The following is a 15,053-nucleotide window of genomic DNA, read 5'->3' as shown; positions in this document are numbered from 1 at the left end:
ACACGTGGTAGCTGCCAAAATATACCATCCTATTCAGAGCCCAGCAGAAGCCCAGATGGGCTAAAAAGTGTCAGAAGGCTGGACTTGAGGAAATTTAAGGAAATCTGCCCACATTGCGTTTTTTTTTTCCTTCCTTTTTTCTTTATTGAAACCCATAGGGAGACATCTCACTGCCTATTGCAGGATAGTCTTAGGTGTTCATAAAGGGAAGAGTAGAAAAGTTGCTAGAAGATGTGTGTTGAGGGTAGGGGTAAATTTCAAGTCTTAGGAATTATTTTGTTGTTGTTTTTGGTTTTGAGACTGAGTCTCGCTCTGTCGCCCAGGCTAGAGTACAGTGGTGCAATCTCGGCTCACTGCAAGCTCTGCCTCCTTAGTTCATGCCATTCTCCAGCCTCAGCCTCCTGAGTAGCTGAGACTACAGGTGCCCGCCACCATGCCTGGCTAATTTTTTGTATTTTTAGTAGAGACAAGGTTTCACTTTGTTAGCCAGGATGGTCTCGATCTCCCGACCTTGTGATCTGCCCCACTTGGCCTCCCAAAGTGCTGGAATTACTGGCGTGAGCCACCGCGCCCAGCCAGGAATTTTTTAAAGTAACAGAAATAAGTGTGTTCAAGTAAAAAAAAAAAATCACAAAAATTTCCCAGTTTCATCAGCTAAGTGAGCAAACTGCAAAGCTCTTAGAAAAACATTGCTTTTTGCCCACATCAGTTACTACATCACCTCTACTGGCTGTATCTTTTCCTCATCAGTACACCAGAAAGAACCCAGGCCAGGCTTTCAGGGAAGGCTTAAGTGATGCTTCCTAAAGTTTTCACAGAGCCTCCTGACCTTCCTTCTTCTTTGGCTTCTCAGGCAGCTGTAAAGAGGCCTTGTTTTTGCTTCCAGAATGTGTTGTGATGAAGTTTTGAGGAAACGTCTTCTTCTTCAGCTTTTTCTTAAGGAGCACATCTTGTCAGGGTATGATTTTACCATGTCACCAAAATGCAAATACAGACTGCACATGGTAAATGGAGAAGTTTGGTTGACAGGGCGATAGAACTGAATGGGCATTATAAAAAGGGCTGAGATTTGGGAATAGAAATGGTTGTAGAATTAGACATTTATGGAGCAAAAAGGGATGTCAGAAATCCTCACACAAATAGCTGGAGAAGTGTTGTGTTCAACATCACAAAGCCACCATGACTGAGCCATGCGTCACTAGAAACCATACACGCTGGAAAAGATGGTGGCCTTTCCACAGCCGTGGTCCAGGAATCAAGTCCAGCCAAGGCCCTTACATCTGGGAGAAAGTAAGACCTTTGTGGATATCCATCCAGAGAGAGAAGTAGAGTGTTAGCAATAAGTGTTAGATCAGGCATCCTTCTAGATTGTAGTTTATCCAATACCCCAAATAATCAGTAGTAGGGAACTACTCATTTGGGCATGAATTTCAGATAACATAGCTATTAAAGTTGCTCATAATTCTTGGGTTGTGGGTTACAAGGATCTGCCTTCAGAGCCCACATTCATGCATTGTAAAGTCCTGACTGCTACGGTTACCACTTGATATTAATGAACACCAGCATGGGCAAGGTGCTCCGATGACCATCCAGCTCTTGATAATGGTCTTTTATTCCATGGCAACATGATACATACAGCACACAATGAAGGCCCATGGATGGTGGCAAATTAACCCACTGTGCTGGTGTAGACACCTTCATTTTGAAGTTTTATCCTCATTAAGAACTCTTAGCTTATCAAAAAGTTGTATTTGCTTATTTTGTTTTAAGCAGTTTTGCATTTGGAGATGAAAGATGTACACAGTATTATGTTGCTCACATGATCCCTTCCTACATGAGCCAACACACCTTGATAAGCATAAAGTACTCAGTTAAATAGTACGTTGACCTTTGAGAAACCTTAACCATGACATAATACACTAACACATTTAAATATCAGGATGGCATATAAATAACATCATTTTTATGTATACGCTTTCAACTTCCCTCTCAATCACTTTCTTAGGACATTGTGAACAATTCAAGGAGCCACTTACTTGGATTGTTTAAAAAGTATCTGGCCAGGCACGATGACTCACACCTATAATCCCAGCACTTTGGGAGGCCGAGGCAGTGGATCACTTGAGGCCAGGAGTTTGACAGCAGCCTGGCCAACATGGTGAAATCTCTACTAAAAATATAAAAAATTAGTTAGGTGTGGTGGTGTGTGCCTGTAGTCCTAGCTACTCTGGAGGCTGAGGCAAGAGGATTGCTTGAACCCAAGAGGCAGAGACTGTAGTGAGCTGAGATCACCCCACTACATTACAGCCTGGGTGACAGAGCAAGACCCCATCTCAAAAAAATAAAAATAAAAATAAAATAAAAAAAATAAAAAGTATTTCACCCAACAAGGACCTATTATCAGTGACCACCTTGGGTCTCTAGTTGGATCTTCTAAAGCATTTTGTAATTAAGTCTACTTTGATCAATATCAAAATTTATGCCACCCTGAAGGATAAGGCTATACTCTATAGCAGGGATTGTCAAGCTTTTTCTGTAAAGGACAAGATAGTAAATATTTTAGGATTTGCTGACTGTGTGATTTCTATTGCAACTTCTCAACTCTGCCACTAGAGCTTGAAAGCAGCTATAGACAATATGTAAATAAATGGGTGTGGCTGTGTGATAATAAAACTTTATTTACAAAGATAGGATTTGGTTTATGAACCATAGGCTTACAGAGCTATAATCTATGGCATCTTTGTGAAAACATTCACTCATTCGACAAATTGTTATTGAGTACCTATAATGTGGCAGGCACAGAGCTAGACCAGGAGACAGCAGTGAACAGACACAGTTCTTGTCTTTATAGAGTTTACGTTCTATCAGAGAAAAAGATAAACAAATGGGTAAATATAAAAACAAACTGTTAGGACAGAGAGAGTCTAGGGCATCTATGAAGATATATCTTCTTATTCAGGCTCTAAATAGAAATGAGACTGGGTCAGAAGCTGGGTCAAAACTGGGCCTGGGGAAATTTAGTGTAACCTGTCTGTGTTGCCTTTTAATTTTTTCATTTGTTTGCTTCCCTTCTGTGGATTCAGACCTTTTTCAGAAAGTAAATTAAGCTGACACCTGAAGAGTGACTTGGGGTGTGATGAAAAGGTGGGGGGAGGATGAGAGGGCATGCCAGGCAGGGAGACTAGCAGTTGGCAGAAAACAGTTTCTTAAGTAAGCCCAAGTCCCTTGAGCACCCCAGACTTTGTAGCCATGGAAGGTCAGCCAAGAGGCCTGATTTACATGGAGTCGGGGAGGGAACAAATGTGACAAGAATCAGAAGAAAAAGAGGATAGAGATGCAAAGAAATTACAGTAATCAACAAGTCACAAGAAGATTAAATATTAAGAAGTCACATCACTTTATGAAAGCTACTTGCTGGCAGGCTTATTTATTTTTTTCCTGACCTAATTTATTCAGATTTGAGCCCAAAGGCTGGCACTAATTTGCATGTCCAAGAGTCATGTTTGTCTTGAAATCTAAACCCCATCACATTGTAAATGTGCATTTGGAAAGACAACAAATGTAAATGCCTCTTCTGAATGTTATTTAATTGCATTGGGAAAAGAAAAAAATTTTAAAGTTGAAAACAGGGAGACTCATTAGCAGCTAGCATTAATGTTTGCAGAATTGGTTACATATGCTATGTGTCAAAAGTAAACTCTAAATGATATTCTTCTGTAATCATTTATTATCACATTGCAGGGATTGCACCAGGGACTGTTGTAATAACGGATATAGCTGTAGACTCCTTCTTTAAGCCCCGGTTTGAACAGGTCATTTTGGACAACATCGTCACCCGAAGTACTGAACTTGACAAGGAACTATCTGAAGAACTGTTCAACTGTAGCAAAGAAATCCCCAACTTCCCAACCCTCATTGGACATACAATGTGTACCTATGATTTTTATGAAGGTGAGAACAGTTTATAAACTGGGAAGGCAACAGAAAAATGCCAGCAACTCTTTGTTATTCAAACCCATAATTTATATTAAAAGCTCTCCTTTAGAAAATTAATATTTGTGGATTAAAAAGGAACTGAAACAGCCTTTTTTTACTTACTAAAGCATAAAGACACAAGGACATAACGAGCAGCAGAGAAACACCCAGAATGAATTTATATTGAGGGTGAATTTAATCCTCCAAGAACAAATTGAACACTAAAATGTAATTAGTGATGTTCACAAAATCTTATCTCTGTTGATGCCTTTAACTTAGATTAGCAGCTCTAAGAGAAGGGAAGTATACTGATTCTGTGTTTCTGCCATTCGTCTGTACCTTAAAAGGGATTCTGTCCCCAGGAAAGAGTGGGCCAGAAAATGGGGAGAAATGCTTGGGGAGGAGGTATAAATCCCACTGGATGGTGTGATCTGAGTGGGGTTTTGTCTCTCAGCCATGAGTAAGGGGTCCCCAGACCGAGTTTAGAGACAAATGGAAGGTGACTGCTATGTAGCGGGCTTGCTACTAGAGATGAAAGGCCCAGGGGAAGAAACCTTCAAAGACAGACCGCCGACTTTTCTCGTCCCAGAAGAAAGAATCTACATAGAGTTGGTACCGTGCCTTGAAGGGCATTCTGAAAATCTGGCAGTATAGTTATATTCTTTTCAAAAGCCATACTATTTCATTATAAATTATTTTTATTTTCCCTTTGGATCAAACTTAAAATACGATATTGAATTTTGAGAAATTATGTTTGGAGACAGGCCATATTATCTATACATTTTACTTCCAGTTAGTAAATGTGGTTTTACCACATACTTGTTGTAAAATAGCAGGGCTGTTGGGGTCTGAAAGGGCTGAGACCCTCTGTTTAAGCCCACTGACTCACAGTCCCTCCATCTCGAGGGTCACTCACTGATATGTTAAGCAGAGTTTGCAAATGGCAGCTTGTTCAAGTCAATGTTTCCTTTGGCCTGCACAGCATTTTAAAAAATGTGAATTATTTTGCCAACATTTACAATATCTGGAGATGTTATATGAACATCCACATTTCTGGCTTTTTGAAAGAACTAACATTTAAAAATGTAGAATATATGCATGGCAGCCTTGGCAAGCCTTGACCCACATCTGGGGCTACGTTTGCTGAGGCGGGGGTGAGGCTGCTCCCCTCCGACCAGACACTTGCGTCGGCATTACCTGCGTGGCTCCTGCGAGGTCTTGTTTGAATCAGCTTAAATCGCACTCTGTCGAGGTGTCGGCAGGTAGCTCTAATGAGAAGAGAAGGAACAAGGGGAAGCAGACTGCCCGGGTGAAAGTAGCGTGACAGAGTTAGAGGAAAGGGAGAAAAAGAGAGGAAAGAGTACCAAAAAGGGGATTGTGAAAATAATGGACGGCAACCGCGTGCTATTAGGCCATTTGCTTGAATCCAGGCCTTTTCAGGAGTGGGGAGGCATTAGAAGGTCTATTTCTGGGTGTGCACAGCGTACAGGAGGAGTAATGACATCAGACTTTCCTTTTCTTGCTTCTGCCTGCACTGGAGGATACAGGTGAAATTCAGTGACGAATGAATACTGGGAGCAGCCTGGAAAGGAAAACATGATCACAAGGGGTGGCATGCAGCCTGAGAGGTGTGCGGAAAGGGGGAAGGCGGACAGTGTCGCAAAGGGCATAAGGAGAGGCGCAATGTGCAAACACTGTCCTGATCCTCAAGTAGCTTAGTGTCTGGAAGCCTCTTTTTTTCTCCCAGCACCCATCCCTGGGCCATTCCCCAGTCATTGGAGCAACCTGAGATTCTCTTCAAAGGGCAGCTCTCACAGCAACCCGCCGCTTCCTGATTTGCCTGGGCACAGTGCTGGCTACCGTAGCCACTCAGCAGTGAATGACCCCAGAATTGAGGCCCTCGGCCATGGACACTCCTTCCTACGTATGAGACTCCTGAGCCAGGGACAGCCTCGTTCCATGGTCCTCTGGTAGGAAGAGTCACACAGCTCAGTTTATCCTACACGGGAAGCACACTGCAGAGTTAGAGACAGCTGCGGAGGGCTCCAGCCAACAGCAAGCCTCTTGTGACGCCACTGCCAGTGGGGTGGGACATCAAGTCACTAAATGTTCTCCCCTCCCTTTCAGGCCAAGGCCGACTAGATGGAGCACTGTGCTCCTTTTCCAGAGGAAAAAAGTTAGATTACTTGAAGAGAGCATATAAAGCTGGCGTCAGGAATATTGAAATGGAATCTACAGTGTTTGCAGCCATGTGTGGACTCTGTGGTCTAAAAGGTAAGCTTTTCATGAATGCTTAGGCTCAAATTCTCCTCTTTCATGCAGCTACTTTTACACTTTAGGAGAAGAAAAAGGGGTCCAGCTCTATATTACCTTGGGCTGAATGCATGACTTGTCATTGTATATAATATACATTATCTCATAATATCTTGTGAGTGGCCAGGACATTATTCCTATTATGCAAATAAGGAAACTAAACCTCAAGGGTCAAAATCAAGTTGCCCAAGGTCAACAGCTAGTTGGTGACATGTTCAGGACTCGACAGCAAGTTCGGTTTCCTTCATCCTGGTAGCGGTTGGTAGTTTCTATTACAACTGAATTTATCGAGACAAGACACACAAAAAAATTTCCTAAAATAGTCCATCAGTCATAATTTTAAATAGCACGGTCAGGGAAGGATGGGAGGAGAATGTGCCACATGGCTATCTGGGAGAAGAGCATTCTGATCAATGCAAATCCAAGGCCACAGGCAGGAGGAGCACTCAGGGAGAACTGGAGGAAGAGCGAAGAGATCAGGAGGGGAGAGGCAGTGGTGGAGAATGGTAGGAGAGAGGGAAGGTACACAGATTGTATAGGACACTGTGAGAACTCTGGGTGAAATGGAGAGCTTTGAATAAAGAGGTGGCTGGATCTGACCTGTGTGTTAACAGAATCACGGTGGCTGCTGAGCTGGGAAGACCCAGATGGGGTGAAGGGCAGAAGCAGGGAGAAGAACGAGAGGGCGAATGCAGTAGTCTAGTGAGAGCTGATGGACAAAGTGATAGCAGCGGAGGTAGTGAGAAGTAGTCAGATTGTAGAAACATTTTGAAGACAAACCCAGCAACATTTGCTGATGACTTGATGTAAATTTGGGGAGAAAGGCAGGAGTTAAAAGCGACTCCCATGTTTATGGCCTAAACTACTGGAAGCGTGAGGTTGTATAACTGGGATAGAAAAAATTGGGGTGAAGATGTTGGGGTAGTAGACATCAAAATGGAGGCCAAGCAAGCAGGTGAATTTATGAATCTGGAGTTTAGGTGGGTCGTTTGGACTGGAGACATAAAATTCTAAGTTGAGAGCATATAGATGGCATTTAAAGCTATGCAATGGATAAGATAATGAACAATGAGTCTAGACACAGATGACAAGAGGTCCTTGCTTAAACATCAAAAGTTAAGGGAGATGGGAGAGACCAAGGAGGAGTGGCTCATGAAGTTGGCAATACACCAGGGAAGTGTCGCATCCTGATATGCAGAGAGGAAGGCTTCAAAGAAGTAAAGAATTATAGCACAATAAAGCTTCATTTTTATCATAAGTGGAATTTGCCTTGCAATACTTGTCCTTATAGTCAATCAATTTTAATCTATACATTACAAACAGAATATATGTGGTCATATTTCTAAGAATGCGTTTTACAAAAAAGCTAAGGAGATTAATTGTCGAAGTACTATCCTTAACTACTTGCATCTGTCAGAATATATGCACATGTAAATTATTGGTAAAAATGTGGGAGGAACACACAATGCATTTTTGTACTTTTTTTTTTTTTTTTTTTTTTTTTTGAGACAGTCTCCCTCTGTTGCCCAGGCTGAGCATAGTGGTGTGATCTCAGCTCACTGCAACCTTTGCCTCCTGGGTTCAAGCGATTCTCCTGCCTCAGCCTCCCGAATAGCTGGAATTACAAGCTTGTGCCACCATGCCCGGCTAACTTTTATATTTTTGGTACAGATGGGGTTTCACCATGTTAGCCAGGCTGGTCTTGAAATCTTGATGTTAAGTGATCCGCCTGCCTCGGCCTCCCAAAGTACTGGGATTACAGGAGTGAGCTATCACGCCCAGCCCGTCTTTGTACTCTTTTGAAGGTCATTGCTAATACCCTCTTTTAGAGAACAAGAGCATCTGCTTTTCTCTCTACAAGTTAGTGACAGTGGGAAAGCAGCACCCCACACAGCCCGCAGGGACACCTGGATTCAGATGTTTCTGCTCTAGGAAATGCCTCCTCACATTTATTTATTATATAAACAAGTGATCACTTGAGTCATGTCTCCACCTAATATGTAAGTGTAACATAATCTGTTAACCACTTTATTAATAGTTAAATGTAAAATGCCGAGATATCAACATGTTGCCTTTGTGAAAACTGGGTGATGACCAACAGTTCTTTCTTAAGAGGCACCAATTGGCAGCCAAGAAGAGTTCTAGGCTTGTGGACCTGGACTCTGAGTCTTTCTTTCTCTCTTTAGGATGTTGCAGAAACCTAAGTGAAGTTATTCTAAGAGCCTTTCTGTCCTTGCTGCAAATCTTTGTGACCTTGCTCTGTCTGCTACCTGCAGGTTTCCCTCCTGGATACTTTCTTCTCTACGTTTCTGTAGTTACCGGCCCCCACTGCATTTTCTTTCTTATGCTGCCGCTGGACCTGCTGGTAGCTGATTTTCACCTGCAAATAGCTCTCTCCCAGGCCACTGCTGCAGCCTTTCATGGAGTAGACCCCTTCTAGACTGCCAACATTCACACTAAAGGCTGCATCTGCAGCTCTGTAGTTCTTGGGAGTATTTCTATCCGAATGTCTTCATGGTGCCAGGGGCTCTTTATCTCCCTCAGATACTACTGTTTTAAAAGGTGGATTCCTGGTATGCTGCCCCTTGGAAGATCAGCCACCAAGTATAGAGACAAAAACCCCATACATAGGATGCTATCGTATTCTCTTCTTTCATTACTACTTCATAACATCCTGTTCCTGTAACACTGAAACTTGGAAGCTGGCACCTGGCACCTTCTGATTTTAACCCATTTATAACATACTTTGTGTGAGCCAGAAAAGCTTGCTTGGGGAAGGGCTGAGAATGCATTAACGGACAGCTGCTGAAACAGAGAAAGTTAGAGAGGGCATCCAATGGTAAGCAATATGGAAAAAAAGATTTCACCTGGCACTAAGAGCCCAGGGTCCATAGGCATGTCTCCGCAACCCCCTCCCCGCCGCTGTTAGTTATGGCCCACCCTATCCTGTTTCACCAGACAGCCTTCTGAGACCTCTTCTGTTCCTTTAGTACTACCAGATGACTGGATAACCAATCTGAATTCATACTAAGGTGATGGCTTATAAATAACAATGTTTTACATAAACAAGGGTCTTCTAGAGAACCATTGTACTAATTCAGATGAATTACTCAGAGTTTGGACCATTGCAGAAACAGATCTTTCTATATCTACTTAGCACAAGGAAGCCTTGGGTCCATGTGGATTACCACTTATTATCTTTGCAGTTAGTATTACACATCTCACCCTAAATCTCACCTCCTCAAAAAAGTCTTGCATGACTACCTATACTCACTCACTCACAATGGTGTCATTCTATTTCATTTATCTGCATCACATTTACCACTACTGACTATATTTCCAGTCTGTTTGTAAATTAACTTATATATTATTTCATGCATATTAATGTGTGAAGGCCTATATTGATTATTTCTCTCCATTAGAATATAAGTGCCATAAGAACAGGGACCTTGTTTGTCATTGCTGTATCCCTAGTACTTAGAATATTGCCTGCCATATGGGCTTTCAATATTTACTGAATGAGTGAATGAACGAAAATAAAAGGGCCACTAGACACTTTTTCACCATGGAAAATGGTCATTGCAAATTTTAACCTTCATTCCCCAGCCATATAAGTGGCTTAGAATTGTCTAAAAGACTTAGGAGTATCTCCTAACTGTCCACAAAAGAGGAAGTAAAGCCTTAAAGTCAAGCCTCCCTTTGCTCTAAGGTCTATACAAATATTTATTTTGCTAGATCTACAACCTCTGGGTTTTTCAATATTTGATGGGTGGACAAACTACCTGTAATAAGGCCACTGACACCCATAAGTCACTGCCGCTATCCGGATCTCATTATCTTAGAAAAGAGAGTTGGGAATCCAATGCTGTTTTAACAAAGATTCAGGTGAAGGGAAATAGTGGAATTCACTCAATTATTCCAAGGCTAAATTTTCAGCATAAGGTAAACCTGTACAATGGAAGCACTGTGTAATGCTCAAAAAATGCATTCTCCTGTCACTTTATAATATGCACATATCTGTGTCTCTCTTAAAGCAAAATCTACTTTAATTAAGCCCCAAACATTCTGGTTAAAGATGATAATCCTCTTGTACTGTGAACTTGTGATAAGTATGTTTAACTTGCATTCATGTTTTAAAGACAGTGCTGCCTTTTGACACAGGCTTGCATGACAATATATGAAGCCTAATATTTGTCTAAGCTTAGGTTCTGCTTAAATCCTCTTCTATGTCTAGTTGTTTGCAGCACTCACAGTGGCTTTGCTTTAAAGAATTCAGTGTTATTTCCTTGGACAGACACTGGTAACTTAGGGAAATATTTAGTCTTTATAATATTATCTTAATACAGTTCAATGAGAGGGAGCAGAATCTTGACTTTAATTCCATGTTTATATTCTTCTGCTGTTCCCAACAATGAAGGATATTGGACTCTGAGAACTACATGAGGATCATTGATAAAGGTAAAAAGATACCGCAAGGATTAAAGGTTGTAATCAGTTTGGAGCTAGAGTATTTCTTAACCCTAAAATGGAGATAAATCCAGATTTTGAAAAATCCTTAGGCCGGGGTACAAGGCGACCAATTGCTGTGCTCTTCACCTTTACAAGAGAAAAATAGACTGTAGCTCAGGAAGGTTAAATAACCTTCCCACCTTCTCAGAGCTGGGAAACAGGTGAGCTGGACTTTGAACCCAGCTCTGCTGACTCAGGCCCCTTTGCACCCTGCCTGCCATTTCTTGCCAGCAGCCTCCCCATGGAGACAACACGGTCATAGTCTCTGGACAGAAGAGCCAAAATGTGCACCACTAAAAGTCAATGCAGATTTTTCCATTTTAAGCGTCGTGAGCACCACTGCTACAAGCAAACCCTAAGGACTGAACACATACCAATTGACTTAGTGATGGGATCAAACAAAACATTAAGCAGATACTTATTTACTAGTATGCAGAGCCCTTATTTTGCCAAGAAAATCAGTCACTGTAGCTGGAAAATCAGGTATAAATGGTACATAATTCACTTATTACTTTTAGAGGGACAAGATTTTTAAAAAATGTTTCTTTTTGCTTTGTTTTCACATATTTTAATCAAAGTCAGTGTCTATAGCTTTGTTTCATTCATTTTAATTCCACCCTCCTAGCCTCTATTCCACTCTTCCCTCCCCACTGCCAACAACTCACACATTAGAGATCATTTAGGGCCATTGATTCCACCCTGTCTGTGGCTGTCATTATCTGTGGCCCTCTTTTCCCCTGCTCTGGCCCCAGGGAGGCCATCTGGATTCCCCTGGTGAGCCTCCCACCCCCACCTCCAGTAAGTGCGCAAGGCTCCATCCTCTGCCTATCCTGCCACATCTCTGTTTAAGGGTCCCACATCTGGCAGAAGCCCCAGTCCTCGAGGTTACCTCTGGACCTGCTGGAGGAGACAGCAGTTTTTTGAACTAACCAAGTCATGTGAAGCAGGTAAGCTGAGGATGTAGACTTGCAAGAAGCCTCTGAGATCTAACCTGCTCCTTGCTCAGAGGATGAAATGAGGTCTAGAGAGTGTAATTGACCTGCCTGAGGAAACAGATAGACTGAAACAGAGATGAACTAGAATAGAGCTCTCCTGTCTCCTGATCACCACTCTCTTCACTATTCCATAAGGTGCAAAAAAATACTGTATTCATCTATTGAAAGATGACCTGTACTGCCTGTGTTTGAAAAAGCATTTGTGGCAGCTTTCAATGAAAGAGGAATGCATAATAATATAATTTAAACAGAAGTAAAAAAAAAAAAAAAAAGGAGGCATTTATTTAAGGGAATAGATAGGAAGGTATCCTTTTTTTATTTTTATTTTTTGAGACAAGGTCTCTCTCTGTAACTCAGGTTGGAGCACAGTGGTATGACCACAGCTCACGCAGCCTCCACCTCTTGGGCTAAAGCTATCTTCCCACCTCAGCCTGCAGAGTAGCTGGGACCACAGGTTCAAACCACCAGTAATTTGTGTGTGTGGGGTGTGGGTTTGTTGTTGTGGTTGTTGTTGTTTTTGCAAAGTCGAGGTCTCACTTTGTTGCTAAGGCTGTCTTGAACTCCTAGGGTTCAATCAATTCTCATGCCTCAGTCTCCCAAAATGCTGGAATTGCAGGCATGAGCCACTGTGTCTGGCTAGAAGTTACCAGTATTAAAGAGGCCACCCAGGAGTACAATACTTAATTTAAACACTTAGATTGAGCTCCGAGTTTCCTGGAAACCAAGCTGCAAATGAAAACACTACATTTGGGAGGCTGAGACGGGCGGATCACTAGGTCAGGAGATCGAGACCATCCTGGCTAACATGGTGAAACCCCTTCTCTACCAAAAATACAAAAAAAATTAGCCGGGCGTGGTGGTGGGCATCTGTAGTCCCAGCTACTCGGGAGGCTGAGGCAGGAGAATGGCGTGAACTCAGGAGGCGGAGCTTGCAGTGAGTCAAGATTGCGCCTCTGCACTCCAGCCTGGGCGACAGAGCAAGTCTCCGTCTCAAAATTTAGCTACTAAACAAAAACATTTGCAGTTTGTCACAAAATCTTGATCCAAATGTTAAACTTAAATGAAATTATCAGCTATATTATAATGTGCAGTGTCTTTGATAGCACCTTTATAAAAGGTATGGGGCAATTCTTCATAGGTGTAATGAATTGGTTCTAATTCAGCATTGTTTGGGCACCCAAAGAACTGGGGTCCAGGTATGTACATTTGTGGTAATGATGATTCAGAGATAGAGTTTCAAGTCTTTAAAGTAGTCATTTTCAAATATTAATGTACAAATAATTTAACTGGGAAGATATTTTCATGCAGATTCACTGCCCTTTCCCAACTCCCATCCCCAATTCTGATTTGGTATGTCTGAAATAAAGCCTAAGTATCTCTGATTCTGTTGCAAGAGACTAGTGGAGCACATTTTGAGAAACACCGATCTAGAAGAACAAATTGTTTCTATGTCTCTTACCGTTGACCAGCCCCTTTGAATATAAATTTTCCCCACCTTGTTTTTAATAAGTAGCCAACAGCCTGAGATTAATGTTTCAGTGGAGATACAGGAAGTGCAAAGGCTCTGGGTTGTTGATTAAAAAACATTTTCCGTGCTTTACATACCAGGCATATAGGGAGCAAAGGTAGTGTTTGCTTAATAAACTCAAACCCTTGAGGAGCAGTGGGGGAGGGTATGAACACAACCAGGAAGAGGTAGAAGAAAGGCCAGGCTGGGAACTCCAAAGCTAATCTTTTCTGCTTTGCCATTTTCCAAAGACCAGCCCTGTTTGGCTTCTACTGTGCACATGGGCATTTGTGCCCAGCCCTGCTATTTTTGCCCATTGTTCATGGGAAATCGTTGTTGGAAGTTCATTCTGAATCAGAGAGGTGGGGTTAAAGTGGTGATCCATAGCGGTGTATGGATTCCTAAGGATTCATGAGTGAATTTTCAGGGACCCTGGGACCCCTGAAGTTATACACAAATATTTTGTGTGTATAGGCAGAAGTGTATTTTTGTGTGAAAAGAGGTTCCAATTAAGACTTTCATCAGATTTTCAAAGGGGTCATAAATGTTCCCAAAGGGTTGACAATCACTGGGCAGTCCTAGTTCAGCTCAGGGTGCATCAAGCTCCATGTTCCGGTCTGTGTGTTCCCAGAACATTCTAGCCTCAGGTCAGTTCATTGACAATCTCCTTGGTGGCAGCTGGGTCACTAAGTATCTCTTCCTCCCCAGCAGCCAGCCTCCCTGCCTAATCTGAGGATTATGCTAGCAAAGCTGTCAGGCTTAATTTCAGCAAATTGTTTTGGGTAATTAGTCCCTTTTAATTGCTCATGGAAATAGTAATTTTAGGTGACAAGATTATTATATGCTGCTCGTTAGTGGATTCTCAAGGGTCAAGAAAACAACACTGCGATTGCTATAACCTGTTCTTTTCTATCTTTGGCATTCCCCTTGAAATCCAGAAAAGACATTTAGTAAAGTCGGTTCCCACTCTGTAAAAAGTATAGAGCACTGGTTTCCTTTTATCCTTCTGCCAAAGTGAAGGATTAGAGCAGGACTTTCAACTTTTCTGTGTGACTGCCAGCCCATGTTAGGCTTCACAGGTTTGCTGATCATTAACTTGAAAAGCTGTGGGAAGTTTCCAGCTCTCCCATTTGCTTGTTTACCTGTACAGCCAAGTTGCTTTACAACTGACTGAGTTTTGAATAAATAGGGTCCTAGGTGATGAAATATTTGACGCAGCTCAAGTTGAATATTTTCATTGCTTTTCACGTCACTGAACAAGAGGGTCAGTCTGACCAATGGGTCACTCTAACCGATAGGGCAGGATTGCCTAATGGTTCACCATGTGCTAGCTCAGGGGAGAAATGGATGGAAGGTAGAGAACTCTTCTCATCAGTTTAGGAAGCTAGGAGTTGATTGGCTCTCACTAGCTGTGTAATACTGGGTCATTTGGTTGATTTTTCTAAGCCCTCATTTAATCATCTGTCAAAAGGGGACAAAAATAATACCTAGCTCAAGGAACAGCTGTGAAGGATTAAGTGATATCATAAATACTTGGCATGTAGCAATAACATATCAAACAAAAAAGATATACATGGATTGGAGAAATGTGGAGAAACACATGGAGAAAATATTTCTAAACTGATACATCTGATAAAAGGTGATATAAAGAATATGCAAGGAACTCAATAGCAAGAAAACAAATTGAGAAATGGGCAAAGGATCTGAATAGTTTCTAAAAGAAGACATACAAAAGGCCAACAGATATATTAAAA

At 41.9% G+C, this 15,053-nt stretch overlaps 1 protein-coding gene across 2 annotated transcripts in view; it reads left to right on the top strand.

Moving 5' to 3' along the window:
• The window catches only part of UPP2 (uridine phosphorylase 2), a 147,489-nt gene that overhangs the window by 129,064 nt on the left and 3,372 nt on the right, over positions 1-15,053 (top strand). For both annotated transcript variants that reach the window (XM_011991796.1, XM_011991791.1), the window contains 2 exons: positions 3,742-3,951; positions 6,103-6,249. In XM_011991796.1, the coding sequence (XP_011847186.1) occupies positions 3,742-3,951; positions 6,103-6,249 (357 nt within the window). The remainder of the gene's footprint in view (positions 1-3,741; positions 3,952-6,102; positions 6,250-15,053) is intronic.

Source organism: Mandrillus leucophaeus, unplaced genomic scaffold (genome assembly GCF_000951045.1).
Source record: "Mandrillus leucophaeus isolate KB7577 unplaced genomic scaffold, Mleu.le_1.0 Scaffold110, whole genome shotgun sequence".
Lineage (NCBI taxonomy): Eukaryota > Metazoa > Chordata > Mammalia > Primates > Cercopithecidae > Mandrillus > Mandrillus leucophaeus.
Note: the sequence above shows the minus strand (reverse complement) of the source record. Positions and strands in the feature narration are given on the sequence as shown.